We start from the raw sequence: 26,043 nt of genomic DNA, 5'->3' as shown, positions 1-26,043 counted from the left end.
ACTCTAACAACATTGAAAAGACATTTGGCCAATTACATGAGCAGGAAAGGTTTAGAGAGATATAGGGACGAGTGAAGTTTCCGATATCTGTTGGGCATGGTCGAGTTTACATGCTGGATGACTTGATGTCTCCATGAGTATATGACCTGAGTTTTGACTTAGGCAGATCTAGACTGACTGATTTTATGCCCAGTTTTGACTTAATCAAACCTAAAAGGTGTACTTACCGTAACCGTGAATAAGGGAAGTCAAAGTGAAGATTATTCGTGATGTATCAGTTTTGCTTCTATCAAGTAAGAAGGTAGAATCATCATAGATAAAATTCAGAAGTATTCATTGTTCCAATATTCATGCATAAATAATTTACCTGTACATGAATTCTGATGAAAGCACATTACAGATTTACAACTTGAATACAATGGATTTGACAAAAATATATTTTCATCTCACATATCAGAAACTCATTGCTGCTTTTGAACAATTATTATATCTTCAAAAGTTCATTGTAACAGAGTCTTAACTGGACATCTGTTCTTCAGCTTTCTTGTTCACCACATCCTTCTCACTCTCCTGTTCCTCTGCCTCTTGGTCAGGATTGAGCCGGGGAGTGGCTGTTGTATCCAAGGTGATGTTGATGGGGACAGTCCGTTCATTCACAGCTGGCAGTGCCAGGCGCGGGGCTTGAACCTTCAACCGACCGTCCTGTGACAAACAGCATCGAAGAGCTTCAGCATCGACATCCTCTGGCAGCTGGAATTCTCTCCTGAACTCTTCATATTTGTAGCTGTAACAGCTGCTGCCATCATCACATTTCTTCTCGTGTTTTCCTGTCACCAGCACTTTTCTTCCAAATACTTTCACCCTCAGATCTTCTGGGGGAAAGTGCTGGACATTCAGGGAAACAGAAAAGCCATCTCCATCCTTGTCCTCGGATTGTCTTTTACCTTCTCCATTAGCATCAGATTTGTTGTCTCGAGTTCCTGGTATTTCCCCAAAACATTCTGCTGTCAGCTCCTCAAGAACTCGATGGATGAACTTCATGCCCTTTCTCGCTTCTTCCACCTGTTCCCACATGTTACATTCAAGTGGTTCCCAGAGCCTGTGTGCAACAGGCGCCAGTGTGTATACAGGCTGCTGGCACAGACGTGAAGGGTGGAAAGCCCGATAGCTCAGCATTGTCTCTGCCTCTTCTCTCACTTCCCTCAAACTGACTGATGTGAGCTCCCAGTCTTCAGTCTCTGATCTGCTGCAGCACTCTGAGCTCACACCTTAAATATTCTAGTGCCAGAAATCCAGACATTTCCAGAATGTCCTCAAGTTTGCTGGGTTTATCACACATAAGCTGACAATAAATAGCTTCATATCTCAGCCTTACTTTCAACTGGAACCTTACTCTTATTCAACTGGAACATTATAAAATCTATTTATGAAGCAAGTAGCTGCTTTTATTCCCAGATAATTATACCGATTTTTTTAACCCAGTGGAATCAGTTCCCACCATCCAGTAACTGTGCGGTGCAATGACTAGTGTCTGTGTTGAGCAACAAGCTGCTGTTGCTGCTCATTCTGAACACGAAGAGAAACTCTTGTGTCCAAAGAGGTCCTCGGGTATGGTGTACTGGCTCTGTACTGAAGTTTGATCTCATAGACGGAACCAAGTTCAGATTTAGGCAGATCTTCACTTGCTGAGTCATTCTGTGTTTTAAATTGATCCCAGTAAATTATACTTTTATCTTAACTGAAAAAAATGTCAACATGGAGAATTTTAATGGTGGAGCAGTTTCATTTTATGAGGTTAAAAGGAAGAATCATTGTCATAAACTTTCAAAAGAGTTTACTTTTCCAAAATACGTACATAAGCAACACTTATAATAACCCAGGACATATTGACAAGTTGAAGACAATTACTTTTCAGCAATATACATTCATCCTGGTCTGAGAAATACATGACTGCATATGAACAGTTCTTATAACTGTAAAAGTCCATTGTAACAGTCTTAGCTGTAAATCTGTTCTTCAGCTTTCTTGGTCCCCACATCTTTCACACTCTCCTGTTTCTCTGCCTTTTGGTCAGGATTGAGCCAGGGAGTGGTTCTTGTATCCAGGGTGTTGTTGATGGGAATGATCAGTTCATTCACAGCTGGCAGTGCCAGGCGCGGGGCTTGAACCTTTAACCAACCATCCTGTGACAAACAGCATCGAAGAGCTTCAGCATCGACATCCTCTGGCAGCTGGAATTCTCTCCTGAACTCTTCATACTTGTAGCTGTAACAGCCGCTGCCATCATCACATTTCTTCTCGTGTTTTCCTGTCACCAGCACTTTTCTACCAAATACTTTCACCCTCAGGTCTTCTGGGGAGAAGTGCTGGACATTCAGGGACGCAGAAAAGCCATCTCCATCCTTGTCCTCGGATTGTCTTTTACCTTCTGCATTAGCATCAGATTTGTTGTCTCGAGTTCCTGGTATTTCCCCCAAAACATTCTGCTGTCAGCTCCTCAAGAACTCGATGGATGAACTTCATGCCCTTCCTCGCTTCTTCCACCTGTTCCCACATGTTACATTCAAGTGGTTCCCAGAGCCTGTGTGCAACAGGCGCCAGTGTGTATACAGGCTGCTGGCACAGACGTGAAGGGTGGAAAGCCCGATAGCTCAGCATTGTCTCTGCCTCTTCTCTCACTTCCCTCAAACTGACTGATGTGAACTCCCAGTCTTCAGTCTCTGATCTGCTGCAGCACTCTGAGCTCACACCTTATATATTCTACTGCCAGAAATCCAGACATTTCCAGAATGTCCTCAAGTTTGCTGGGTTGTTCACACATAAGCTGACAATAAATAGCTTCATATCTCAGCCTTACTTTCAACAGGAATGACTCGACTCTGACACTCACTGGAAGGATTCCAGAGACTTTTGGAATGTGCTCAGAGTGACAGCACAGATGGGAGGAGCAATGTTAATGATTGACTGGCGAGAGAAGGCTGAGCCTGTGCGGCACAGTGATGTATGTTTGAGAAGAGATTGATTCATTGAAATATCAACTGAAACCATGAGGGAATGAAGAAACAGTGTTTCGTTGAAGAATTTTGTTATTTTCAGTGATTTATAGAAAATTGAAGTGATATGTCTTAGTTTCTGATGGAGTGAAATGCACAAAAGTTTTATTTATGTCCTAGAAAGTATTTTAGGCCTTTAGCTCATTTGTAGTAAAGATAAAATATATTTTAAAATGATGTACTTAGAAATTTAGCTGCTTTGTCCTTCAAAATTACCAAACCCTGTTGCCAACTACGATGTGATATGAGATTTCCAAAAATAGAAAATGAATAATATGCAACAGTAGCTTTGGTATCACACAGCACAGAGTGAGGCCATGTGCCATCTCTCATGAAAGCGCTAACCAATCACATCTATTCCTTTGCCGAAGGTCTGGAAATTATACCTTTAAACATTTATATACAATTCCATCTTTTTGGACGCTTTAAAAGAAGATAAACAAATTATTTTCATATGTTAAAATTCATTAAATGGCTATCATTTATTTGACATTTGTGCAGCATTGAACACATTTTTATTGATTCTATTGTCGTATTGTTCCTTTCTATCCATCACTGTTGATGTTTCTCACAGCTCTGCAATAAGCTTTTTTTTCTGTCAATGTAACTCAGTAATGTTAATGATGGGAGAAGGCCACTGACTGATGCTGAGGAGAATGTTACATAGCTGATTGGTATTGTCAATTGAACCTTTATTGAAACATGCCACCAGAGGGAATTTTGGATTGCAGTTGCTGTAAAGACGGAAGAGCGCATGCAGAAATGTAGAAGTAGGGATCACTCTTTATAAATAACGGTTCTCTCAGTGTCAGGAGAAACCTCTTCTGGCATGGAGTCATTAAATTGAATTCTCTGTCCGAGCGAGCATTGGATACTGCATCTTTGAATATATTCAGTTGTGTGGGAAAGATCGTTGTTACTATGGGAGTGATGGGTTATTGTGATAGACATAAAACTGGAGTAGAGGCTATAGTCATTATCAGTCGGGGTGTTAATGAGCAGCCTCGCAGGATTCAAGGGCTGAATGGCTTACTCCTGTTCCTAGTCCTTGTGTTCAAGAATATTGTCCATACTCTTATTCAACTGGAACCTTATAAAAGCTATTTATGAAGCAAGTAGCTGCTTCTATTCCCAGATAATTATACCGATTTTTGTTTTAACCCAGTGGAATCAGTTCCCACCATCCAGTAACTGTGCGGTGCAATGACTAGTGTCTGTGTTGAGCAACAAGCTGCTGTTGCTGCTCATTATGAACACGAGAGAAGCTCTAGTGTCCAAAGAGGTCCTCGGGTATGGTGTTCTGGCTCTGTACTGCAGTTTGATCTCGTAGACGGAACCAAGTTCAGATTTAAGCAGATCTTCACTTGCTGTGTCATTCTGTGTTTTAAATTGATCCCAGTAAATTATACTTTTATCTTAACTGAAAAAAATGTCAACATGGAGAATTTTAATGGTGGAGCAGTTTCATTTTATGAGGTTAAAAGGAAGAATCATTGTCATAAACTTTCAAAAGAGTTTACTTTTCCAAAATACGTACATAAGCAACACTTATAATAACCCAGCACATATTGACAAGTTGAAGACAAATACTTTTCAGCAATATACATTCATCCTCGTCTGAGAAATACATGACTGCATATGAACAGTTCTTATAACTGTAAAAGTCCATTGTAACAGTCTTAGCTGTACATCTGTTCTTCAGCTTTCTTGGTCCCCACATCTTTCACACTCTCCTGTTTCTCTGCCTCTTGCTCAGGATTGAGCCGGGGAGTGGTTGTTGGATCCAGGGTGTTGTTGATGGGAACGATCAGTTCATTCACAGCTGGCAGTGTCAGACATGGGGCGTGAACATTTAACCAACCATCCTGTGACAGACAGCATCGAGCAGAGTGGTGGGTTTCAGGGCAGGGGTGTGCTGTAGGGACAGGTTAGCTTTGGCCAGTAAAGCGACCTCATAGCCAGTTCTCCAGGTGGCAGTGAAATGTTGGGTTGCTGCTGGATTTAGCAGCAGGGAGACCGAATGGGGAACTAAAACAGTGCATGGGTGATCCAGCACGTGGGGATGGCCTTTTCTACTGTTATCGCGGCTGCTGCCACAGCTCTCAAACACGGCAGCGTTCCCCTTACAACAGGCGGTAAATGTACAGAGTATAAACCAATAGGGCGCTGGAGATCCCCATGGAGCTGTGTTAAGATGCCGCATGTAAACTCCTCAGATTCATTGACATTGGGGTAAAATGGCTGAGTGTAGTCTGGAACCCCCAGGGCAGGAGCAGAGACTAGTCGCTGTTTTAATTCAGTGAATGCCTGTTCCATCTTTGGTGTCCAGGTCACTTTTGTTGGCTGCTTTGGTGAGGATGCCTCCCGTAGCGGCTCGTCAATGGCACGGTGGTCTGGGATCCAGTGCCTGCAATAATTCACCATTCCCAGGAAAGCCTGCAGCTGAGTTCTTGTGGCTGGTGGGGGAAGCTGAGTAATGGCCATGACCTGTTCTTTGGATAGTGCCCTGAGGCCATGTGAGAGTTTGTATCCCAAGGACTGTACTTTGTATTGGCAGAGTTGCATTTTCTCCATTGAAACTCTGTGTCCATCTTTTGCTAGACAGTGGAGCAATGCCTCAGTGTCCTGTGTGCATGATTCAGCAGAGGTAGAGGCCGGTAATAAATCGACCTTGTACTGGAGGAGGGTGCTGTGGCACGGCAGGTGTAGGGTGGAGAGGGTGCGGTGTACTGCAGCAGCATAGACTGTGAGGCTCTCCGTGTAACCCTGGGGAAGCCGGGTCCATGTGTACTGGCAGCCGCCGTACGTAAAAGCAAAAAGGTACTGGCTCTCGGGGGCCAATTTAATAGAGAAAAAGGCTGGGCAGAGGTCAATCACACAAAAACAGGTGGCGGAAGCAGGGATGCTGCTGAGTATGGTGTTAGTGTCCGTGACTACTGCGGAGCAGGAATCCACAATTGCATTTACAGCCCTCAGATCCTGGACAAAACGCCACTTTCTGGGCCTCCCGGGTTGTGGGATGGGTAGGATGGGTGTATTACATGGACTGGTCATGGGAACTAGGACACCCTGTTGTAGGAAGGAGTCAATAACCGGCTTGATCCCTTCTACTGCTGCTGGCGACAGTGGATATTACCGTACAGGTGGCAGGATGGCTCCCTGTTTGAGAGTGACTGTGTGTATTAGGGTGGACACCACTTGGCGTGCATGGTTGGGGTGCTGTGTCCACAGTGATGCTGGAACATGGGCCAGCAACAGGGGGTTTTCATGGGAGGGGGCAGTGCCGGGGTTTGCGTGGTAAAAGTGGCTTGGAGTGTTGCAGGAGTGCAACACACACAGAACTCATCCTGCCCAAGTTGGGCAACCTCTACCAGGGGGCCGGGGCCTGACTAACTGAGGCAAAGTGGAGGGGTTACACGTCTAAAAGATAAGCCCAACCCCGGTACAACTGAGGGGACTCTAGGTGCTTGTGAGCACGACCAGGCGCAGCTGGACCTGGCAGGGTCGGAGCTTCCAGGGCCATGGGAAATCGCTGCCTGCAGCATGAAGTAGTGTGTATCCAGGATTTCCAGCGTGAGACCCTGAGGGGAGCAGTGGATGCTGGCATTCAACTTGCACAACGTCTGCCGACACAGTAGGGCCACTGAGCATGAAGCAGAAATCATTGCAGTATTGGGGACAGTGACAGCTCTGATGCTGAAGTTGAGATGGTCAGATAGTCGCTCTACCATGGGGACTTCATACTCCCTGATGAGATGCTGCAGGCTTAAAATTATTTGGACCACGAAGCAACATTTAATTATGCCAATATAATTTTCTGAAAGCAGGATCGGGAGTTTGGGAGATTTAGTTTTCCAGTTTTCTTTTGCATTTTAATTCAGCCATATAAACTTCACGTTTATTCTCGTGCAGAATCATTCTGTCCCCCGGTCCAGGATGCGAAAATGTTACTTACACTGTATTATACTATATCATTGAACTTTATTGTATTATTTTTAAATAAACATACTTCTGAAAACTCTGAGAGAGAAGCAGTGTACAGTCTGATGCCAATTTAGCTTTAGTGCAACCGCATGGATCTACTTTAGTCAATTCTTTGACTAGTTAGAGAGTGACAGAAGGGCAGTCATGGTGTATATGAAGAGCAGAAACATTAATACCTTATTAATAAAACTTATGCAGAACTTTGATTTCATAACTACTCATGGTTCCTTAAAAGAAAAACCATGATAGATCACCAAATGCAAATTAATTCAAGACACCTCTGGATCTTCAGCTGCATGGATTGAAACATTCAAACACCAGCAAGCAAATGTGCAAGCAAGGCCGAACACAAAGAGTCCAAGTTTCTCGAATGTTCAGTGATCATGTGCTTCCAGGCACTAAGACCCTGCTGAGTACCAGCATGAATTGTGACAGGCTGCCGGGCTGTCTCTGCTCTCTCTCTCTCTCACTCTCCCTCTGTCCCTGTCTCACTCTCTCTCTCTCTGTCCCTGTGTCTCTCTCTCCGTCCCTGTCTCTCTGTCCCTGTCTCTCTCTCTCTGTCTCTGTCCTTGTCTCTCGCTTTCACTCTCTCTGTCCCTGTCTCTCTCTCTCTCACTCCCTCTCTCTCTATCCCTGTCTCTCTCTCTCTGTCACTCTCTCTGTCTCTGCTGCCCTGTGCAGCTGGGAAGCCAGTAACACAGCCCCCTCATCCAACCCCCCCAGGATCAAGTTCCTCAGCAACATGGGATGTGTGGTGTACTGAGGGAGGGCTGTGGTGCTGGGAGGGATTTGTTTTCTTTCAAAGGTTTCGGGACTCCATGATTTCAAGTTTGGGTTTGGGGCGTTGGGGCTGACCACTTCCCCAAACTTATCTAAAGTCATGCCATAAAGGGTCGCCGTACCTACCTTCCCAATTCTGCTCCCAAACAATATTGGCTGGTGACCTGTACAAACGGGTATTCCCCACCTTACTCTCCAAGCCTGATGATTACAGTGGCACTTTTTACTTCCTGGAGAGATTCAGTGTCCGCGGACCGCTGCCTCAGCGGGACAAGTTAGACTTGTCCCCAGGGTGGTCCCTCTCCTGAGGATTGGGGTCCCACAACCTCATGGACCTCTGGTTCGAGCTGGGAATAGAGAACAGACTGCAGCACTGACAAACACAGAAACACACAGGACAAACAGATGAGAGAAAAACAGGACAAACACAAGACAGACAAACACAACAGCAGGGCCCCTGTCAACCTCCCACGATCTGGGGACTTCTTTGGATTGAAGCAACAATTTAATCAGCGATCTCTCCTCCTATCTTGCCAGGCTTCCCTTGCCCGTCCCGTCTGTCCCCTTGGCTGGATCAGGATCACGGCACGAGCCCTGGCTCAAGTCGGATCACGTGTCTGCCGAGTTGGTTAAAATTTAGATGACCAGTTCAGGAGCGTACCCATCCACGTTATCAGGCAGAGTCCATGGTTGCTCAACGCCGAATTGCTGCAATAGTTGGATTGGAATTGTGGCTCCCCTCCTCAGTTGTCCAGCCTTTGCTCTCGATCTGACCGAGAGTGTGTCGCTGGAAAAGCACAGCAGGTCAGGCAGCATCCGAGGAACAGGAGAATCAACGTTTCAGGCATAAGCCCTTCATCAGGAATGAAGCTTGTGGGCCGGGGGCTGAGAGATAAATTGGAAGGGATGGGATTGGGGGTGGGGGGGGGGAAGTTAGCTGAGAAAGCAATAGGTGGATGAAGGTGAGGGAGAAGGAGAAAGGTCAGAGGGTGGGAGTGATGGACAGGTTCAGAGGGCGGTGCTGAGTTGGAGGCTTGAGAGTGGGATAATGTGGGGGAGGGGAAATGAGGAAGCTGTTGAAATCCATATTTATCCTGTGTGGTTTCAGGGGCCGAAGGCGGAATATGAGGCTTTCCTCCTCCAGGCGTCGGGTGGTAATGGTTTGGAAGTGGAGGCGGCCCAGGACCTGCATGTCCTTGACAGAGATGGAGTTGAAGTCTCCAGCCACAAGACGGGGGTGGGGTTGGTGGATGAGGGTGTCCCAGAGATGTTCTCTGAAACGTTCCGCAAGGAAGTGTCCTGTCTCCACCATGTAGAGGAGACCCCAGCGGGTGCAACAGATGCAGTAGATGACATTGATAAAGGTACAGGTAAATTTCTGATGGATGTGGAAGGATCCCTTGGGGCCTTGACGGAGGTGAGGGGAATGGTGTGGGCACAGGTTTTGCACTTCCTGCAATAGCAGGGAAAGATGCCGGGAGTGAGGTAAGGGCTGGTGGGAGAGTATGGACCTGACAAGGGAGTCACGGAGGGAATGGTCTTTCCGAGCACCTATATGGGTGGGGAAGGAAATATATCTCTGGTGGTGGGGTGCGTTTGGAGGTGGCGGAAGTGGTGGAGGATGATGCTTTGTATGCGGATGTTGGTGGTGTGGAAGGGGAGGCTCAAGTAGGTTCTGTCCTTGTTGCGTTGGGAGGAGTGGTGTTTAAGTTGGTGGTGTGTGAAGTGGAGGAGTTGTGCTGGAGGGCATCGTCAACCACGTGAGAAGGGAAGTTGTGATCGTGGAAGAAGGAGACCACCTGGTACTTTCTGAGGTGGAATTGGTCATCGTGGGAACAGATGTTGCAGAGACGACACAAGCCAGATCGGCTGAAACTGACAAGCTGTTTATTACAAGCGATATTGCTGGAAGACAAATTAATCAAGGGTTCTCTTCCCTGTGCTGAGAATCAAGCCATTTTATATCGGAATATTGTACAATGATGCTAATTAAAAATAGGGAAAATACAATGGTCTTGATAATCAAGTGATCCAGTTACGATGGCGATAATCACAAAGCAGTTATGAGAAGAATGTCCTGAATCTGGATACAATGAAGCATCCTGGCAGCTTCAATCAGTTCGTAATTTGAGGAGATTCCAGCTCTCTTCGAGGGTAGGTGGGATGGTCTGTTTCCTTGGCATTAAGGTGTTTCCATTGTTGCTCACCTGTGAGCCAGGTGTTCTAGTGCCTCTCCAACTGACCTGAGCTTTGTGCGGCTTTGGTATCACTGGGGTATGAGACTGCCCTTAGAGCTTTGGGACAGCTGTGTTTATCGGGTCCAGGAAGCATATTGTCAGGTTGTCTTGGGAAGTGTATTTCCTGGTTTGCGAGTGACTATGGTCATGTCTGGTTTCCTTTGTCAGCCTGTTTGGTCAATGCTGAGGCATTCTGGGTGTTTCTTGTATTGTTTGGACAGGCTTGATTTTCTGTGTTCTATGTGGCCATGCTGTGTGTAGGCAGGTTAGCAGATCATTTCCCACAATTATAAAATCCCGTTGCGAATCATGAGTTTGATACAGGATTTCCAATTACTGTACAGAAAATGAAGAACGCGCAGAAATGGTTCAGCTCGAGCCAGCAACAAACAAGGCCATTCGGTCCACCAGGCCAGTGTCATCCCTTTGGAAGCAGTATTCAATTACTCGCATCTCCCATGCTCTTTTCCCAAACTCTTAAAGTTTTAGCAAGTGTATGCACAATTTCAGTTTGTGAGAGTCCTTAGAATCTGTTCCCTGAGGGCATAGGTTTAAGGTGAGAGGGGAAAGATATAAAATAGACTTAAGGGGCAACGTCTTCGCACAGAAGGTGGTACATGTATGGAATGAGCTGCCAGAGGAAGTGGTAGAAGCTGGTACAATTGCAACATTTAAGAGGCATTTGGATGGGTATATGAATAGGAAGAGTTTGGAGGGATATGGGCTGGGTGCTGGCAGGTAGGACTAGATTGGGTATGCATGGATGGGTTGGACCATGCTGTAAATCTCTATGACTCTATGACTCTAAATAGCACAACAGAAGGAGAATAACTAACTGTATTTAGGTTCAATATTAATTCAGAATCTCTGACAATTGTACTGCATGTAATATGTTGGTAATGGATCTCCTGTGGCATTGCTCGCTTCTACTCAAGCACTGTTGAGATCGGTAATATTTCTCGCTGTTCTGTAAACCACTTGCTTGTCAGTCAGTGTGATCCAGTCAATGCGCTGATGGAACCAAGTTGCTGAGTGACATTGAGGGAAATATTACACAGCTTCCTGATGCTGTAGATAGGGACCATTCATTGAAACATTAGATTCAAAGGGTCTTGACATGGTAGATGCTAAACTGATGTGTCACACCAGACAGAAATCCTGGAGGATTAATTTAAAACTAAGGACCGACCCAACGAAGGTTCATATCAGTAGAATTGTCTTCTTTCAGAGGACTATCACTTTGAGTTCACTTCTGCAATGATCAGTGGTGGCTGCAACATTGTATGCATTTGAGGCTTTATACAGATTATTGTTTAGATGAGATGTGATCAGTTATCTGGGAGGCTGTGTTCTGTCCATCATTAAGTCATTGGTGACCTTATGGAATACAGGAACATGTTTGATGGGTGGAATGGCCGACTGATGTTCATAGTAGCATAAGAATGTAAGACCTTGGAGCAGGAGTAGGCCATCTTGCCCCCCCAGCCTGCTCCGCCATTTATTAAGGTCATGGCTGATCTTTCCGTGTCCTCAGTTCCACTTACCTGCCTTCTCACTGTAATCCTCAATACCTTCATTGTTCAAAAAAAAGGTCTATGCCCTTTGTCGCAGTTTCATCTGTCAGTGGAAACATCCTCTCTACATTTATCTTATCTATTCCCTTCATAATTTTATATGTTTCTCTAAAATCACCCCTGATTCTTGCAAATTCCAATGAATATAATCGCATTCTACTCAGTTTCTCCTCATACGTCAACCCTCTCAACTCTGAAATCAACCTCGTGAAGCTTTCTCAAGTAAGAGACCAAAACTGCACGCAGTACTCCAGGTGTGGCCTCACCAGCACCCTGTACAGCTGCAACATAACCTCACTGTTTTTAAACTCAATTTCTTTTGCATTGAAGGACAACATTCCATTTGCCTTCCTAATTACGTGTTGTACCTGCACACCAACCTTCTATGATTCATTAAAAAGGATGCCCAGATCCCTCTGCACAGCAGCATGCTGCAATGTTTACCTTTCAAGTAATAGTCCTTTTCACGGTTGCTCCTACCTAAGTGCATGATTTCACATTTATTAACATTGTATTCCATCTACCAGACCTTTACCTACTCACTTGAAATATTTATGTTCCTCTGCAAAGTTTCCCAGTCCACCAAACACTTTGCTGTGCCACTCATCTTCATGTCATCTGCAAACTTTGAGACGTTCCACATGGTCCCCAACTCAAAACAACAATGTAATTTGTGAATAACTGTGGTCCCAACACTGTTCCTATTCTTTATGATGAAGTGTATATTATCATTAAGATTATTGAAACACAAACTATATAAACGTTGCTTTTGATGCAAGTAACTTCAACTTTCTTCCCCGACAATTACATTGATCAATCAACCACAATGAAAGTGTTTCCCACCGTTCAATAACTGAGCAGTGGACAGACTGGTGTCTGAGTTGGACGACAACCTGTTGTTGCTCATGATAGTGACGCTGCAGGGATTATCCCTGAGACTGAGGTGTACACAATTATTTCAGCACAGTCTCTTCACAGTAGCTTGACATCTTTGACAGACCTGAGCTCAGACTTAGGCAGATCGTGACCATCTGATTTTGATTCTGTCTTTTAAATTAATCCAAGTAAAAAAGGCTTCTTTCCCTTAATTGAGAATTATGTAAGTTAGAGTGACATATCAGTTTTATCAAGTAAATAGGCAGAATCATCATAATTAAATTTCAAAGGTATTTATTTTTCCAATATACATACAGAAATAAACCACATGAACATTGATAATAGCAGTGTACAGGTTTCCAAGTTGAAAACTATTAACTGGACAACAATATCTCATTATCTATTCACAGAAATTCATTGCTGCTTTTCAACAATAATTACAATGTCATCAGTTCATTGTAACAGTGTCCTAACTGTTCATCTGTTCTTCAGCTTTCTTGATCCCCACATCCTTCCGATTCTCCAGTTCCTCTGCCTCTTGGTCAGGATTGAGCCGGGGAGTGGTTGTTGTAATCCGAGCGGATGTTGATGGGGACAGTCTGTTCATTCACAGCTGGCAGTGCCAGGGGCGGGGCTTGAACCTTCAACCGACCGTCCTGTGACAAACAGCATCGAAGAGCTTCAGCATCGACATCCTCTGGCAGCTGGAATTCTCTCCTGAATTCTTCATATTTGTAGCTGTAACAGCCGCTGCCATCATCACATTTTTTCTCGTGTTTTCCTGTCACCAGCACTTTTCTTCCAAATACTTTCACCCTCAGGTCTTCTGGGGGGAAGTGCTGGACATTCAGGGACACAGAAAAGCCATCTCCATCCTTGTCCTCGGATTGTCTTTTACCTTCTCCATTAGCATCAGATTTGTTGTCTCGAGTTCCTGGTATTTCCCCAAAACATTCTGCTGTCAGATCCTCAAGAACTCGATGGATGAACTTCATGCCCTTTCTCGCTTCTTCCACCTGTTCCCACATGTTACATTCAAGTGGTTCCCTGAGCCTGTGTGCAACAGGCATCAGTGTGTATACAGGCTGCTGGCACAGACGTGAAGGGTGGAAAGCCCGATAGCTCAGCATTGTCTCTGCCTCTTCTCTCACTTCCCTCAAACTGACTGATGTGAACTCCCAGTCTTCAGTCTCTGATCTGCTGCAGCACTCTGAGCTCACACCTTATATATTCTACTGTCAGAAATCCAGACATTTCCAGAATGACCTCAAGTTTGCTGGGTTTATCACACTTGAGCTGAAAATACATGACGTCACATCTCAGCCTTACTTTAAACAAGAATGACTCGACTCAGTGACACCCACTGGAGGGTATCCACAGGCTTCTGGAATGTACTCAGACAGTGACATCATAGATGGGCGGGGCAATTTTAATGATTGACAGCTGAGCAGAAGGCTGCGTCTTTGCAGGAAAGTGTTTTTTTTTAAAACCCAGAGAGAGTTAATTTATTGAAATATCAACTTGTCATCTCAGAATAAAGAGGCTGTATTTAGTCATTTTAACATTACTGTTTTCAGTGATTCATAAGAGATTGATTTGCTATGTATAAGTTTGAGATGGAGCTTGAAATGCAAATACATTTTATTTAGGCTAAGTAGTGTTGAACTTGTCCTAAATGTAATTTGCTCATTTGTGATAATGATAATGTACATAAAGAAATGAAATACTTAGAAATGAAGTTGCTGTGTCCTTCAATATTATAACACCGTGTTGCCAGATATGCGATTGCTGCAGGATTTAGCAACATATAGAAAACAAAGAATACACAACAATTGCTTTAGATCTACTCAGCAACAAGCAAGGCCATTCTGTCCATCAGTCTAGTATCATCTCTTTTGAAGCACTATCTAATTACTTGCGTCTCCCATGCTATTTTGCCCATACTTTGCAAATTCTGTTTTTGCAAGCATACGTATAATTTCAGTTTGCAAGAGGGCACTGGATCTGCTACCTCCTCGCATTCTCATCTTCCTTTCCAATTCACTGGAAACAGCACAACAGAAGGAGAAGAACAAACTATGTTTCGGTTCGATATATGTTCAGAGTCTGTTGACAGTTGTACTGCACTTAAAATATTCCTGTAGGATTTTGAGTAGCATCGCTACTTCTTTTTGAGGAATATGTATTTCATTTTTAACATTTGTCGCTGTTCTACAAGCCATTTGATTGTCAGTCAGTGTGACCCAGGAAATGTACTGATGGAACCAATTTGCAGAGTGACATTGAGGGAAATATGACACATCTACCTGATGCTGTACATAGGGACTGTTCATTGATACATTAGATTCAGAGAGTCTTGATTAATTGTCTGCCAGTAGGATGTGTCACATCAGCCAGAAATCCTGGAGTCGGGAGCCCTATTTAAAATTAAGTAATCAACCGTCTAGGGTTCATATCGGGAGAATTATCTACCTTTCTGAGGGTTATCAATTTGAATTCTATTTCCCAATTAGCAGTGGTGGCTGCAACATTGAACCTATTTGAGATTTTATGCAGATTATTGTTCAAATAAGGAGTGATTGGGTGTCCGGGAGGTAGGACTATAATTTCTGTCCATCATGGTGATCTTATGGAATGAAGAAATGATTTTGAAGGGCTGAATGGCCTACTCATGTTCCAATATTTTATGATCACAGAAACATCATAGACTCTGCGAATCCTGACAGTATGGAAGGAGACCATTCAGCCCATCAATCTGATGCTAGTTTTGCACATCCTGGACACAATGGGCAATTTAGAATGACCCATCCATCTAACTCGCACATTTTTGTACTGTGGGAGGGGACCGGAGCACAAACCCACGCAGACACAGGGAAAACGTGCAAACTCCATAAAGATAGTCGCTTGAAGGTGGAATCGTATCTGGGTCCCTGGCGTTGTGAGGCAACAGATGCTATCCACTAAGGCCCAGTACAGTATCATTCATATTATTGAAAACAAAAACATCATAAAGGTGGTTCAGGATGCAAGTAAGCTGCTTCTCCAACCCCCCTCACCCCTCCCCCCCCCACCACCCCCCTCCCCCTAACCTCTGTAAGTTACAATGATTATTTAACCACAATGAAAGTGCTTGCCACCATCCAGTAACAGACTGGTATACAGGTTGGTGTCTGAAGTGGATGACAAGCTGTTGTTGAAGAAGATTGGGACGCTGCAGGGAATATCTCTGACATGGAGCTGTAAAAAAACTGGCTCACGCATAGTCTCTGAGTTTGATATTTTTGACTGAACTGAGTTGAAATTTAGGCAGAACTAGATAGGCTGATTTCATGTTCTGGGTTTTAATTTCATGCAGGTTAAATAGTATCTTTATGGTAAATGACAATATTGTCAGTTAGAGTGAAGAACGTCAGTAGTATATCAGACTTGTTTTGATCAAATATGAAGGCAGAATCATCATAGTTAATTCCTAAAAGTATTTATTTTTCCAATATACATAAAGAAATAATACACATCAAAACTGATAATAGCACAATACAGATTTACATTTAAAACAATTAATTGGATAACAATATCTTGTCCTCAGGTATTCAGAGAAATTCATTGCTGCTTTTGCAAAATTCTTACATCTTCAAAAGTCCATTGGAACAGAATCTTAAATGTCCATCTGTTCTACGTCTTTTACTGATCCCCACACCATTCCCACTCTCTTGTACCTCTGCATCTTGGTCAGGATTGAGCCGGGAAGTGGTTGTTGCATCCGAGGTGATGTTGATGGGGACGGTCTGTTCATTCACACCTGGCAGTGCCAGGCGCGGGGCTTGAACGTTTATATTACACCTGGTCCCCAAATCTAACTCATCTCTGTAAATTGTGAATAATTGTGGTCCCAACACTGTTCCCATTTTTTATGTTGAAATGTGTAGTATCATTAATATTGTTGAAACAGAAACGTCATAAACGTTGCTTCTGATGCAAATAACTTCACCTTCCCTCCCTGACAGTTACAATGATCAATTAACCACAATGAAAGTGTTTCCCACCGTTCAATAACTGAGTGGTGGACAGACTGGTGTCTGAGTTGGACGACAACCTGTAGTTGCTCAGGATAGTGACGCAGCAGGGAATATCTCTGAGACCGAGATGTACACAATTATTTCAGCACAGTCTCTTCACAGTAGCTTGACAGCTTTGACAGACCTGAGCTCAGACTTAGGCAGATCGTGACCACCTGATTTTGTTTCTGTCTTTTAAGTTAATCCAAGTAAAAAAGATTTCTTTCCCTTAATTGAGAATAATGTAAGTTGGAGTGATGTATCAGTTTTATTTTTATCAAGTAAATAGGCAGAATCATCAGAATTAAATTTCAAAAGTATTATTCTTCCAATATACATACAGAAATAAACCACATGAACATTGATGACAGCACTGTATAGGTTTCTAAATTGAAAACTATTAACTGGACAGCAATGTCTCCTTATCTCACATTCATAGAAATTCATTGCTGGTTTTGAACAATTATTACATCTTCAGAAGTTCGTTGTAACAGAGTCTTAACCGTTCATCTGTTCTTCAGCTTTCTTGATCCCCACATCCTTCCCACTCTCCTGTTCCTCTGCCTCTAGGTCAGGATTGAGCCGGGGAGTGGTTATCGTATCCGAGGTGATGTTGATGGGGACAGTCCGTTCATTCACAGCTGGCAGTGCCAGGCGCGGGGCTTGAACCTTTAACCGACCGTCCTGTGACAAACAGCATCGAAGAGCTTCAGCATCGACATCCTCTGGCAGCTGGAATTCTCTCCTGAACTCTTCATATTTGTAGCTGTAACAGCCGCTGCCATCATCACATTTTTTTCTCATGTTTTCCTGTCACCAGCACTTTCCTTCCAATTACTTTCACCCTCAGGTCTTCTGGGGAGAAGTGCTGGACATTCAGGGACACAGAAAAGCCATCTCCATCCTTGTCCTCGGATTGTCTTTTACCTTCTCCATTAGCATCAGATTTGTTGTCTCCAGTTCCTGGTATTTCCCCAAAACATTCTGCTGTCAGATCCTCAAGAACTCGATGGATGAACTTCATGCCCTTTCTCGCTTCTTCCACCTGTTCCCACATGTTACATTCAAGTGGTTCCCAGAGCCTGTGTGCAACAGGCGCCAGTGTGTATACAGGCTGCTGGCACAGACGTGAAGGGTGGAAAGCCCGATAGCTCAGCATTGTCTCTGCCTCTTCTCTCACTTCCCTCAAACTGACTGATGTGAACTCCCAGTCTTCAGTCTCTGATCTGCTGCAGCACTCTGAGCTCACACCTTATATATTCTACTGTCAGAAATCCAGACATTTCCAGAATGTCCTCAAGTTTGCTGGGTTTATCACACGTGAGCTGAAAATACATGACGTCACATCTCAGCCTTACTTTAAACAAGAATGACTCGACTCAGTGACACCCACTGGAGGACATCCACAGACTTTTGGAATGTACTCAGACAGTGGCATCATAGATGGGCGGAGCAATGTTAATGATTGACAGCTGAGCAGAAGGCTGAGTCTGTGTAGGAAAGTGAGGTTTGTTCAAACACAGAGGGGAATAATTTATTGAAATAACAAGCAGGAATGACGAGGCAGTGTTTGGTTTTTCTAACATTCCTGTTTTCAGTGATTTTGTTGATATAACAGTGATATTGATCAGTTTCAGATGGAGGGAAATGTAAATGAGTTTTCTTTAAGATCAGTAAAGTCTTGATTGTCTGCAGCCAATTACCTTGTTTGTGATAATGATAACGTATAGTAGAAAATGAAACAGCTCAAAATGAAGCTTTAATATTATAAAACGCGGTTGCAAATAATGGGTTTGGTACAGGATTTCCAGTTACTGCATAGAAAGTGAAGAATGCGCAACAAACAAGGCCATTCGGTCCACCAGGCCAGTGTCATCCCTTTGGAAGCACTATCCAATTACTCACATCTCCCATGATCTTTTCCCAAACTCTGCAAGTTCTGTTTTAGCAAGTGTACGTACAATATCAGTTTGTGAGAGGCCTTTGAATCTGCTCCCTCTTCACATTAACATAGTCCTTTCCAGTTCACAAGAAATAGCACAACTGTAGGAGAATAACTAACTGTATTTAGGTTCAATATTAATTCAGAATCTCTGACAATTGTACTGCATGTAATATGTTTGTAATGGATCTCCTGTGGCATTGCTCGCTTCTACACGAGCACTACTGAGATTGTTAATATTTCTTGCTGTTCTGCAAATCACTTGCTTGTCAGTCAGTGTGATCCAGTAAATGTGCTGATGGAACCAAGTTTCTGAGTGGCATTGAGGGAAATAGTACACATCTTCCTGATATTGCACATAGGGACCATTCATTGAAACATTAGATTCAAAGGGTCTATGGTAATATGGTAGATGCTAAACTCATGTGTCACATCAAACAGAAATCCTGGAGTCGGAGGATTAGTTTAAAAATAAGTTGCTGCCCATCGAAGGTTCATATCACTAGAATTGTACTCTTTTGGGGGTTATCAGTTTGAATTCTCTTCCCCAGTGATCAGTGGAGGCTACAGCATTGAGTGCGTTTGAGGCTTTGTACAGATTGTTGTTTAAATAAGGAGTGATCAGTTACCTGGGAGGCAGGCTTGCAGTGTTCTGTCCACCATTAAATCGTTGTTGACCTTATGGAATACAGAAATATGTTTGATGGGTGGAATGACCTACTGATGTACATAATAGCATAAGAACGTAAGACCTTGGAACACGAGTAGGCCCTCTGGCCCTTCCAGCCTGCTCCGTCACTCAATAAGGTCATGGTTGATCTTTTTGAGCCCTCAGCTCCACCTACCTGCCCTCTCACTGTAACCCTTAATTCCTTCATTGTTCAAAAAAATCTATTTTAACTTAAAAAACCTTTACTGAAATAGCATCAATGACTTCAGTATGCAGAGAATTCCATAAATTCACAACCCTCTGGGTGAAGAAGTTAGTTCTCAATTCTGCTCCCCCTAAGTTTGAGTCTGTGTCCTCTTGTCGCAATTTCACCTGTCAGTGGAAATATCTTCTCTACGTTTATCTGATCTATTCCCTTCATAATATTACGTGTTTCTACAAGATCCCCACTCATTTTTTCAAATTTCAATGAATATAATCCCATTCTACTCAGTCTCTCCTCATACGTCAATCCCCTCAACTCCAGAATCAATCGTGTGAAGCTCCTCTGCACCCTCTCTCATTCCAGTGCATCCTTTCTCACGTAAGAGACCAAAAATGCACTCAATACTCCAGGTGTGGCCTCACGAGTACCCTATACAGCTGCAACATAGCGTTCCTGCTTTTAAACTCAATCATTTTTGCAATGAAAGACAACATTCTTTTTGCGTTCCTAATTACGTGTTGTACCTGCCTTTGATTATTCATGCACAGGGACACCCAGATCCTTCTGCATCACAGCACGCTGCAACGTTTTACTATTCAAGTAATAGTCCTTTATATTGTTAGTCTTACCTAAATGGATGACCTCGTATTTAGTAACACTGCATTCTTTCTGCCAGACCTTTACCTTCTCACTTGAAATATCTAAGTTCCTCTGTATAGTTTCACAGTCCACCACACATTTTGCTGTGCCACCCATCTGAGTGGTATCTGAAACATTTGAGACATTACACGTGGTTGTCAACTCCAAATCATCTCTGTAAATTGTGAATAATTGTGGTCCCAACACTGTTCCTATTTTTTATGTTGAAGTGTGTAGTATCATTAATATTGTTGAAACAGAAACCGACATATATTTTGCTTCTGATGCAAATGACTTCACCTTCTCTCCCTGACAGTTACAATGATCAATTAACCACAATGAAAGTGTTTCCCACCGTTCAATAACTGAGCGGTGGACAGACTGGTGTCTGAGTTGGATGACAACCTGTTGTTGCTCATGATAGTGACGCTGCAGGGATTATCCCTGAGACTGAGGTGTACGCAATTATTTCAGCACAGTCTCTTCACAGTAGCTTGACATTTTTGACAGACCTGAGCTCAGACCTAGGCAGATCGTGACCACCTGATTTTGTTTCTGTCTTTTAAATTAATCCAAGTAAAAAAGGCTTCTTTCCCTTAATTGAGAATAATGTAAGTTAGAGTGACATATTAGTTTTCTTTTTATCAAGTAAATAGGCAGAATCATCATAATTAAATTTCAAAAGTATTTATTCTTCCAATATACATTCAAAAATAAACCACAAGCACATTGATAACAACACTTTACAGGTTTCCAAATTGAAAACTATTAACTGGACAGCAATATCTCTTTATCTCACATTCACAGAAATTCATTGCTGCTTTTGAACAATTATTACATTTTCAGCTGTTCATTGTAACAGAGTCTTAACCATTCATCTGTTCTTCAGCTTTCTTCATCCCCACATCCTTCCCACTCTCCTATTTCTCTGTCTCTTGGTCAGGATTGAGCCGGGGAGTGGTTGTTATATCCGAGGTGATGTTGATGGGGACGATCCTTTCACTCACAGCTGGCAGTGCCAGGCGTGGGGCTTGAACCTTCAACCGACCGTCCTGTGACAAACAGCATCGAAGAGCTTCAGCATCGACATCCTCTGGCAGCTGGAATTCTCTCCTGAACTCTTCATATTTGTAGCTGTAACAGCCGCTGTCACCATCACATTTCTTCTCATGTTTTCCTGTCACTAGCACTTTTCTTCCAATTACCTTCACCCTCAGGTCTTCTGGGAGGAAGTGCTGGACATTCAGGGACACAGAAAAGCCATCTCCATCCTTGTCCTCGGATAGTCTATTACCTTTTCTGTTTTGGACAAACCTGTTGAGAAATAACGATTCTCTCAGTGTCAGGAGAAACCTCTTCTGGCATGGAGTCATTAAATTGAATTCTCTTTCCGAGTGAGCACTGGATACTGCATCTATGAATCTACTCAGCTGTGTGGGAAAGATCATTGTTAATATGGAAGTGATGAGTTATTGTGATAGCCTCTCCTCCAGTTTTATGTCTATTGTTATTTCAGTCGTGATGTTAATGAGCTACCTGCAGGATTCAAGGACTGAATGGCTTACTCCTGTTCCTAATCCTTGTGTTCAAGAATATTGTCCATCCTCTTATTCAGCTGGAACAAATAAAAGCTATTTATGATGCAAGTAGCTGTTTTTATGCCCAGATATTTATACTGATTTTTTTTTAACCCAGTGGAATCAGTTCCCACCATCCAGTAACTGTGCGGTGCAGTGACTAGTGTCTGTGTTGAGCAACTGCTGCTCATTATGAACACGAAGAGAAACTCTTGTGTCCAAGGAGGTCCTCGGGTATGGTGTACTGGCTCTATACTGCAGTTTGATCTCGTAGACGGAACCAAGTTCAGATTTAAGCAGATCTTCACTTGCTGAGTCATTCTGTGTTTTAAATTGATCCCAGTAAATTATGTTTTTGTCTCAACTGACGAAAATGTCAACTTTGAGAATTTTAATGATGGAGCAGTTTCATTTTATAAGGTTAAAAGGAAGAATCATTGTCATAAACGTTCCAAAGTTTTTATTTTCCCAAAATACATACATAAGCAACATTTATAATAGCCCAGTACATATTGGCAAGTTGAAGACAATTAATTTTCAGCAATATACATCCATCCTGATCTAAGAAATACATGACTGCAGATGAACAATTCTTATGTCTGTAAAAGTCCATTGTAACAGTTTTAACTGGACTTATGTTCTTCATCTTTCTTGTTCCCCATATCTTTCCCACTCTCCTGTTTCTCTGTCTCTTGGTCAGGATTGAGCCGGGGAGTGGCTGTTGTCTCCGAGGTGATGTTGATGGGAATGATCCGTTCATTCACAGTTGGCAGTGCCAGGCGTGGGGCTTGAACCTTTAACTGACCGTCCTGTGACAAACAGCATCGAAGAGCTTCAGCATCGACATCCTCTGGCAGCTGGAATTCTCTCCTGAACTCTTCATATTTGTAGCTGTAACAGCCACTGCCATCATCACATTTTTTCTCATGTTTTCCTGTCACCAGCACTTTCCTTCCAAATACTTTCACCTTCAGGTCTTCTGGGGAGAAGTGCTGGACATTCAAGGACACAGAAAAGCCATCTCCATCCTTGTCCTCGGATAGTCTATTACCTTTTCTGTTTTGTCCAAACCTGTTGTCCTGAATTCTTGGCACTTCCCGAAAAAATTCTCTTATCACCTCTTCAAGAACTCGATGGATGAACTTCATGCCCTTCCTCGCTTCTTCCACCTGTTCCCACATGTTACATTCAAGTGGTTCCCAGAGCCTGTGTGCAACAGGCGCCAATGTGTATACAGGCTGCTGGCACATTCGTGAAGGGTGGAAAGCCCGATAGCTCAGCATTGTCTCTGCCTCTTCTCTCACTTCCCTCAAACTGACTGATGTGAACTCCCAGTCTTCGGTCTCTGATCTGCTGCAGCACTCTGAGCTCACACCTTATATATTCTACTGCCAGAAATCCAGACATTTCCAGAATGAGCTAACATTTGCTGCATTTATAACACATGAGCTGAAAACAAATGACTTAATCTAATCAAGAATAACTTGACTCAATGACACATTGGTATATTTTAGAGACTTCTGGAATGGTTTTTTCCCCAGTGGCAAGTTTTACAGAATCAATGTGCTAACATTGTAACATGATATTAATTAGTTATAGCGTTTTTTTGTTGTTTATTGGGCAGTAAACCATGCAAGTACCTATAAAGTAATTAAGCCTCATGAGGTTCAAGTGTCTGTGGGTTGTATGAGAAGCTCTCTTTAATAATGGTGTGACTACTAAGACAAACAGCTGTTACATTCTCCAATGTCATATCCAGACTCTTGAAAACTTATGTAACTGCGTAAGTATGCAGCATGTTGTTGACCATGAGCACTCAACGACTATTTCCATTCATTTACAAATGCAACCTGACAGCATTTGGCTTTACTTAGATTCTGACTGTCAATACTATTTCTCTGCAGTGGAATGAAGTCAGAAATAGACCAGCATCTCATATCAAATGAATGTTGACCAAGCGCAGTAAAACAAGTGAAATGGCCTGTACTTAGAGGGGATAAAAGGACTGAAAATTAATTTGTGAAAGTGTTTCAGGGAATTAATTTTATTCTATATTAATGATTTCTGAGGAAGATAATGGAGGTAAAAGAAAGACTTTGCATTTATATAGCACTTGTCATAACCACTTGATATCTCAAAACACTTAGAGTCTATTAAGTACTTTCAAATGTCTCTATTGTAACATCGGATATGCAGCAGATATTTGCTCCCAACAGACAAATGTGATAACGTCCAGTGAAACTATTTTTGAGGATGTTGTTTGTGGGATAGCTATAGCCAGAATACAATTTCATTGATGGTCTTCAAAATAGGGCCAGGCTATCTTTTACCACTACCTAAAAAGGCAGATGGAACCTTGGTTGTATATCGTAAAGTTGGCACCTCCAAAGTGCAACACTTCCTGATTTTTGTGGTCAAGCCTGAAGAAAAATCTTGTGGCAAGAGTACTTGCCATCTGAACCACAACTGAGGCTCAAAATAGTAACTGGTATTGTTTCATTGGCATCCAAAGCAGAGGGGAAGCTTTTGGGATCCAATATATAGATAATTTGAGACATGTCAAGTAGAATCCTTAGGATAACAGTGATCTTGGATGCTGCCCATTGTTCCTGGTGTCATATTGCAGATTAATTGATACTGGAAGAAAGTGAGGACTGCAGACACTGGAGATCAGAGTCGACAGTCATAGGGTCATAGAGATGTACAGCACAGAAACAGACCCTTCAGTTCAACTTGTCCATGCCGACCAGATATCCCAACCCAATCTAGTCCCATCTGCCAGCATCCGGCCCATATCCCTCCAAACTCTTCCTATTCATATGCCCATCTAAATGTCTCTTGGATGTTGCAATTATGCCAGCCTCCACCACATCCTCTGGCAGCTCATTCCATACACATACCATCCTCTGCATGAAAAAGTTGCCCATAGGTCTCTATTATATCTTTCCTCTCTCACCCTAAACCTATGCCCTCTAGTTCTGGACTCACCGACCCCAGGGAAAAGACTTTGCCTATTTACCCTATCCATGCCCCTAATAATTTTGTAAATCTCTATAAGGTTACCCCTCATCCTCTGACGCTCCAGGGAAAACAGCCCCAGCCTGTTCAGCCTCTCCCTATAGCTCAAATCCTCCAACCCTGGCAACATCATAGAAGGAGACCAGAATTGCAAGCAATATTCCAAGAGTGGCCTAATCAATGTCCTGAATAGCCACAACATGACCTCCCAACACCTGTACTCAATACTTTGACCAATAAAGAAAAGCATACCAAACGCCTTCTTCAATGGTAAGGTCCTTGGGAGTGTTGCCGAACAAAGAGACCTTGGAGTGTATGAACCTGCACTCCAAGGCCTCTTTGTTCAGCAACACTCCCGAGGACATTACCGTTAAGTGTATAAGTCCTGCTAAGATTTGCTTTCCCAAAATGCAGCACCTCGCATTTATCTAAATTAAACTCCATCTGCCACTTCTCATCCCATTGGCCCATCTGGTCCAGATCCTGTTGTAATCTGAGGTAACCCTCTTCACTGTCCACTACACCTCCAATTTTAGTGTAATCTGCAAACTTACTAACTGTACCTGTTATGCTCGCATCCAAATTATTTATGTAAATAACAAAAAGTTGAGGACCCAGCACCGATCCACTGGTCACAGGCCTCCCGTCTGAAAAACAACCTTCCACCACCACTCTCTGTCTGATTCATGAAATTGTTTTGTTTTGTTTTATTTGTTCAGGAATTTGAGTGTCACTGACAAGGCCAGTGCAATATTTGTTTCCCATCCCTAATAAAGCTAGAGAAGGAAATGTGATTGCCTTCTTGAACTGTTGCAGTCAATGGGGAATGTATGTTTTGTATGCCTGTGTCCAGAGTCCTGTCAGGACGGTAGTTCCAAGATTCTGACCCAGCAACAGGGAAGGCATGGCCAATTTTGTTTAAAGTCAAGCTGGTGTATGAATTAGGGGGGATTTACAAGTGATGTGTTGCCATGTGTGGCAAAGATTATGGAATTGGAAAGTGCTGTGAAACAAGTTATGAGTTGCTGCAGTACAATTTGTTGATGGTCCACATTGCTGCCTTTGTGGGCTAGTGATAGAGAGAAGGAACATTTAACATGCCAAATGGGATGCCAATCAAACAGCCTGCTTTTTCTTGAATGGTGTCAAGCTTCTTAAGTGTTGTTGGAGCTGCACTCGTAACGTTTGCTTATTTATATAGCTGTCCACTTGAGTTTCTATTCCATAGTAACCCCAAGGATGTCATTGGTAGATGATTTACTGCACTGCCACTGAATGTCAAGGGGGAATGTCTAGACTCTCTTGATGGAGCTAGTCATTGCCCTGTGTGGCACTTGAACATAAGACAGACATAGGAGCGGAAGTAAGGCCATTCGGCCCATTGAGTCCACTCCGCCATTCAATCATGGCTGATGGGCATTTCAACTCCACTT

At 43.1% G+C, this 26,043-nt stretch overlaps 3 protein-coding genes and 3 pseudogenes across 3 annotated transcripts; all 6 read right to left on the bottom strand.

Moving 5' to 3' along the window:
• Window positions 1-324: 324 nt before the first annotated feature.
• Window positions 325-1,180, bottom strand: LOC122546287 (heat shock protein 30C-like). Its single transcript, XM_043685060.2, has one exon. It carries the CDS (start codon window positions 1,174-1,176, stop codon window positions 517-519), a length of 660 nt encoding a protein of 219 aa, XP_043540995.2. The 5' UTR covers window positions 1,177-1,180; the 3' UTR covers window positions 325-516.
• Window positions 1,181-1,790: 610 nt separating this feature from the next.
• LOC122546286 (heat shock protein 30C-like) lies at window positions 1,791-3,300 on the bottom strand (annotated as a pseudogene).
• A 9,481-nt stretch (window positions 3,301-12,781) lies between these two features.
• On the bottom strand, window positions 12,782-13,634 carry LOC148141754 (heat shock protein 30C-like; annotated as a pseudogene).
• A 2,338-nt stretch (window positions 13,635-15,972) lies between these two features.
• On the bottom strand, window positions 15,973-17,771 carry LOC148141753 (heat shock protein 30C-like; annotated as a pseudogene).
• A 2,948-nt stretch (window positions 17,772-20,719) lies between these two features.
• On the bottom strand, window positions 20,720-21,906 carry LOC148141752 (heat shock protein 30-like). Its single transcript, XM_087977815.1, has one exon. It carries the CDS (start codon window positions 21,461-21,463, stop codon window positions 20,936-20,938), a length of 528 nt encoding a protein of 175 aa, XP_087833941.1. The 5' UTR covers window positions 21,464-21,906; the 3' UTR covers window positions 20,720-20,935.
• A 131-nt stretch (window positions 21,907-22,037) lies between these two features.
• Window positions 22,038-22,907, bottom strand: LOC122546895 (heat shock protein 30C-like). Its single transcript, XM_087977816.1, has one exon. The coding sequence runs from the start codon at window positions 22,873-22,875 to the stop codon at window positions 22,216-22,218; it is 660 nt and encodes a 219-aa protein (XP_087833942.1). The 5' UTR covers window positions 22,876-22,907; the 3' UTR covers window positions 22,038-22,215.
• Window positions 22,908-26,043: the final 3,136 nt, after the last annotated feature.

The sequence above is a fragment of the Chiloscyllium plagiosum genome, unplaced genomic scaffold (assembly GCF_037043375.1).
Source record: "Chiloscyllium plagiosum isolate Xiang-an unplaced genomic scaffold, Cpla_swu_hap1 HiC_scaffold_32, whole genome shotgun sequence".
NCBI lineage: Eukaryota > Metazoa > Chordata > Chondrichthyes > Orectolobiformes > Hemiscylliidae > Chiloscyllium > Chiloscyllium plagiosum.
This window is presented reverse-complemented; position numbering and strand designations above follow the sequence as displayed.

What these genes read in the sequence shown, in the direction of transcription:
- LOC122546287 (XM_043685060.2), bottom strand. Translation starts at nt 1,176, where the DNA reads ATGCTGAGCTATCGGGCTTTCCACCCTTCACGTCTGTGCCAGCAGCCT.
- LOC148141752 (XM_087977815.1), bottom strand. Translation starts at nt 21,463, where the DNA reads ATGATCTTTCCCACACAGCTGAGTAGATTCATAGATGCAGTATCCAGT.
- LOC122546895 (XM_087977816.1), bottom strand. Translation starts at nt 22,875, where the DNA reads ATGCTGAGCTATCGGGCTTTCCACCCTTCACGAATGTGCCAGCAGCCT.